Below are 5,084 nucleotides of genomic sequence, written 5' to 3'. Positions count from 1 at the left end.
ATAATAATAATAATAATAATAATAATAATAATAATAATAATAATAATAATAATAATAATAATAATAATAATAATAATAATAATAATAATAATGGGGCTAGAATAAAAAAAAATGCTTAACATTTTTTGCATATTTTTGTGTTTGGAATTTTACGATTAGCTTTTACTTGACACATTTATGTGGTACATTATGTTAGCCTTATCATCTCTAACCAATTCAAGCCTGTTTTTATAATATGAGAAATATTGATATTTAGCTACTTTTACATGCCTTTAAGTGCTACAGTACATAGAACAATGCAATAATTGTTAATCAACACCAATCAGATAAAAAAGCTTTTGCTTAAGGTTATTAAACTGATCAATGGGCTTTATCAGAAGGTAGTCAGACACTTAAACTCAGCTACCCCCATAAATTTGCATTCATAGTTATGTAAATATAAAAAGTACTGATATTACTAGCTTATCCTCATTACTCTGCCGTTTATATATTACTTCTCCATAGAAACTTACTGCAAAGGCTATGAATGTCTCAGATGTGTTGATGTCTTATAAATGTCCTCTAGTGTTCTGTGTAACATAGAAAGACTACCTCCCCAACATGATAAATGCTGATTACAAAGCACAAGGTGGTAAATTAGATCAGAGCTTCACGCCCTTGCACAATGTTACAGTAGAGGACGCATTCCAGTGTGGAGTTATGTGAAGATGATGAATGCATCTTAAACAAATTCTTTTGTCCTTTTATCTCCTTTTTCTCAGATTGAAGGAGAGGAGGAGCAGAAACGCTTCGAAGAAGGCAAGGCCCGTTACCTCCAGAACAAGGCAAAGAGACTTGCAGAAAAGGAGCGCCAACAGTGACACTTTGGATCAGCATATCAAACAGCAGAAACCAATTTCATCATTATATATATATATATATCTATATCTATATCTATATATAGATATAGATATATATATATTCACAATATGAAAGAGTTAGAGCCCCGCTTTTAATGTAGCCTGTTAAACCATATTCTGTGACCCTGTTTTTCAGCAGTGCTGCTCACCAAAGTATTTCTGTATACTTGTGTGCAATATCAATGTAAAAGTAATAGTACTTTTTTAAGTTTAGGGAATATGCTAAAGTATTTCTGATCACTGCTGGGGTTAAACAACAGCACGATTTTAAAGGTACCATATTGCTTCGCAGGAATATCTAACTACAGAGTTGCCTTTGATGTCAGTGCAAAATGATACTGAGAGTGCGAGGGAAATGATGAATAAGTGAGTGAATAATAATAAATAAATAAAAGAGCCAAGCGTGAGTCGGGGCCTCTCACATCTTTTGTCCTTGCCTTTTTGATGATAATTATGTCATAGTCTTAGGCATGTCTTGGCAAAGAGGGCACATGCTAGCCCTCTTTTCAGCACTGTGTCTTTTACACAGCATTCATTGGTGCTCAGGGGTTTTGACTCATCCAGCATATCTCCCCCACCTCCTCCCTCCTCTGTCTCCTCCTCTGCATGTCTGTCACACTCTGACTTCAGCTGGTGTCATTTTCGCATCTGTTTCCATCTCCTCACAATCTCGCCTTCTTGCTTATTTACTCTATTTATCCTTATGGCTACTCTTCAATCCCATCATCTGGCTGCATTGCTCTCAGTTTATACAGATGAGGTATGAAAATGGCTTTTGTCCTGATAAAAAAAAAAAGAGAAATGGAAAAAAGTGTTTTTATATTGGTCGGTGGAGAGGTTGAGATTGACACAATAAATTATTCAAGAAGAGTCCATATCCATGTGAGAGTGTCAAATCTGAATTATTCTTTTAGTGAAAGCACTATATGCAATCTTACATTGCATCCGACAAGTGCAAATCTCTAAGCCAGAGCTGAAGTGCTTCAGCGGTCAACACAAAAGGTGGTCTACAAAAAGTGCTGGCAAGGAAGGAGGTAGGAAGAGGAGACAGGAAGCTTCCTCTCAATATTTCATTTAGGGGATGAACCTTCAGACGTTCTGGCCCATTGTGTCTGCCCCATCTCACATGGTGTTAACACACACACCTATATGCTCCAAAACCAGCAAACTTGTGAAACCTCATAAAAACGTACACACCTTCATGCTTTTTGGTGTTATAACAGGGAGCTTCAGTCGTTCACTAGGTTTGTGTAACTTATATTTTTGTAATTCTTTCATGGAAGGCTATAGTCCTGATTTAAGAGACATCATCTATCTGTGTTTCCATCATGTAAAAAGGTTTGTAAGGCTGAACGCTGATTTGATTCAGCACAGCAGTCTGCAGCTCCTCCCCTATCCCTGATACTGTTCCTACTGTTAATCTCTAGGGATAGGAGCTTGGAACATGTTGGAGCTACAACTTGCACAACTCTGAATCAACTTTGGTTAAAGGAAAGTACACGTCTTTCAATTCTAAGGCTTATCTCTCAAAACAAAATCAATAATCTGTTCTTTACCAGGTTTTCAAATTACATCAGGCCTTGACTGGGAGTGACATTGGCACACGGCATGTGTCCCATGTATGAAGCCCTCAATGCTGTTGTGCTAAATTTGAATCCCGATCTAGACATTCTTCCTTTATTTTCTTTCCTGTCTGTCAATTTTGACAGGCAGGCCACTAGACTTTGGAAACTTAAAAAACAGCACAAAGAACAACAACACAGCATTGATAGTATAAAAAGAATTTTCTAGTTTCCCCATGGCTAATATTTTTTTTTATTTTTAGCTAAGTACACCCCAACTGCATGTAGCCCCACCTTTGGCAAAGTCATTTTTCTCTCCTACTATTTCAGGTCCTTTCCATTCTAACAATAAATAATATTTTTTGTTATGTTTGCACCACATGTCCTTAGGCGGAAAGATATTTTGGTAATAAAAACCCAGTGTGTGGGAAACATGCTTCTATTTAACATTAGGGAGAAATAAACAATGATGATGACAATTTTATAAGCCTGCAAGAACTTTCTTTTGCTTTTTAATGTGGTTACAGCATAAGATAACTGCCATAATTGGGTGCAGCAGAGATATGGCACCCTCTTTAGATTTGGACCCACAAACCATGTTGATACAATAATAAACAACAACAACAAAAAAACATCAAAAGCAAAAAACAAATAAATAAACTGTTGAAACATACAAAGAGTTCTGTAGCAGGAGAGGAGTTAGTTTTTCACATTGTTATAAAAGACCTCGGTACCACTCTTCTTCCAGACCTTGCTAGAGTCCATTAATGTTTAGGAACATTTTCCCAAAGTTTATTGTATTTCATTATCCAATTTAGGCCAAGCATTAGCTGCTGGACAGATGGCCTCAAATTTGACTATTCAAGAACTGAAGTATATAGAGGAGACCAAAATCAATTTAATGACTACATGCTTCCCAGCTGGAGTTGCTGCAAAACAAGTCTAAAAATTAGCCCTCCACCAAAATGCTTGAGAACTGCTCTACACCGTTGGTAGTAAAAGGCAGTGTTCATGTATCAAACATTTAGCTGCTATTTAACCCCTTAAGCCCAAGCACCCCCTTTCAAAGGTTCTATTTTTAACTCCAGTGAATCACAGACATCTTGTGGGAGAAGAACACAGGAAGGGAGGCATAATGTAGGGATGACACAATGCTTTTCATATGGCAAGAAAAATGTGACCTTATTGGAAAGCATTTGCATTATGCACAACATATCGTATGTATATGCATGCCTTCCTGGAAACCATTCTCATCATTTACATGTTCATTACCGTCCTCTTCCATTTCAGATGCTGGCAGCTTAGAAACTATACTGTAACCATGGTTACTTATGTGCACATTTACACTTAAAATGTAAGAAATTTCCTTATCATAAAGTAATCTGTATTTCTTCCTGTGGATGCAGTAGGACAACTGCATGTTATAAATTGCATCGATAGAAGATAACAGAAAGAATTTACGCCCATTCACGTTCAACCCTTACTTTATAGTTTTCTCTCCAAAGACATTGACCCCACAAAAAGGCTCCATGTTAAACTGCTTTTCCCACCAGAGAATAACAGTAATGAATGAGGGTGAAATGCTGATCTCACGTTTCCACTCATGCCTCTGCATCCAAATCAGGAGATAGCTGCACACTCGCTGCTGTATCCTGTACCCCAGAGAGACTGTCAAGGCTACTTTTATAAATGATACTCTCACGCAGCAAAAAAACCCATTAAGGAACTCACACGAAACGAAGACCGACCCAAGGAGGTGTTTGGAAATCACGTGCATTTCATACACCAGTAAGATGCAGGACTTTGCATTCCCCCACCTTGGTTTTTAAAGCACTCAGATATTGCTTTGTCAGTCATTTTCTGGCTGCAGGGACTTGCTTCGACACATATGAGACAAAACACATCGACCTAAACTGTGTGTAGGCATGCTTAAATCTGACTTGTACAAATAAGTTTGTCAATATTTTGTGTGGAAAAAAAGACTCCCTTGCATTCACAAACATGTGCTACAGATGCTCCAACAAAAAAAGCTGCACACAGAGGATCATTTTTGAAAAAAATAATTTAATCAATATTTCCTTTTAAGGAAAGAGTTTATGTCTTTAATTCATCCTTGAACACGTCCACAGAGCAGAGATACGGGCCTCTAAATTCAGACACCACGCATTATCTGGGAGTGGAGCCAGCAAGATTTTCCTTGCAGAAGGGACAACGTAACACTCTATAGTTTGTTTGGCTTAAATCTTTCCCCTTTAAAGCTACAGCAGGCCTTCCTGGAGTACTTCTAAATTTGGTTGCCTTCACAAGCCCTTCCTCACAGAGAACAAACAGTTCTGCACGAAGGGAAAGAACAGCCACTACACTATTAAATGTTTCTAACTATTTAAAAGTTCATGTATATACACTGCTCAAAACATTAAAGGGAACACTCAAATAACAGATCCTAGAACTGAATGAAATAGTTTGATTGAATTCTTTGTTCTATACAAAGTTGAAAGTCCTGATGACAAAATCACACAAAAAATTATCAATGGAAATCTAATTTATTAACCAATGCAGTCCTGGATTTGAAGTTACACACAAATTAAATTGGAAAAACACACTACAGCTTAAAACAGGCTTT

The 5,084-nt window shown here is 37.1% G+C and overlaps 1 protein-coding gene across 4 annotated transcripts in view; it reads left to right on the top strand.

Moving 5' to 3' along the window:
• Window positions 1-906, top strand: part of acot7 (acyl-CoA thioesterase 7) — a 68,343-nt gene extending 67,437 nt beyond the window's left edge. For all 4 annotated transcript variants that reach the window (XM_015377721.1, XM_015377722.1, XM_015377719.1 and 1 more), the window contains one exon: window positions 762-906. In XM_015377721.1, the coding sequence (XP_015233207.1) occupies window positions 762-860 (99 nt within the window). In that variant the 3' untranslated portion in view covers window positions 861-906. The remainder of the gene's footprint in view (window positions 1-761) is intronic.
• Window positions 907-5,084: the final 4,178 nt, after the last annotated feature.

The sequence above is a fragment of the Cyprinodon variegatus genome, unplaced genomic scaffold (assembly GCF_000732505.1).
Source record: "Cyprinodon variegatus isolate N-32 unplaced genomic scaffold, C_variegatus-1.0 Scaffold158, whole genome shotgun sequence".
Classification (NCBI taxonomy): domain Eukaryota; kingdom Metazoa; phylum Chordata; class Actinopteri; order Cyprinodontiformes; family Cyprinodontidae; genus Cyprinodon; species Cyprinodon variegatus.
This window is presented reverse-complemented; position numbering and strand designations above follow the sequence as displayed.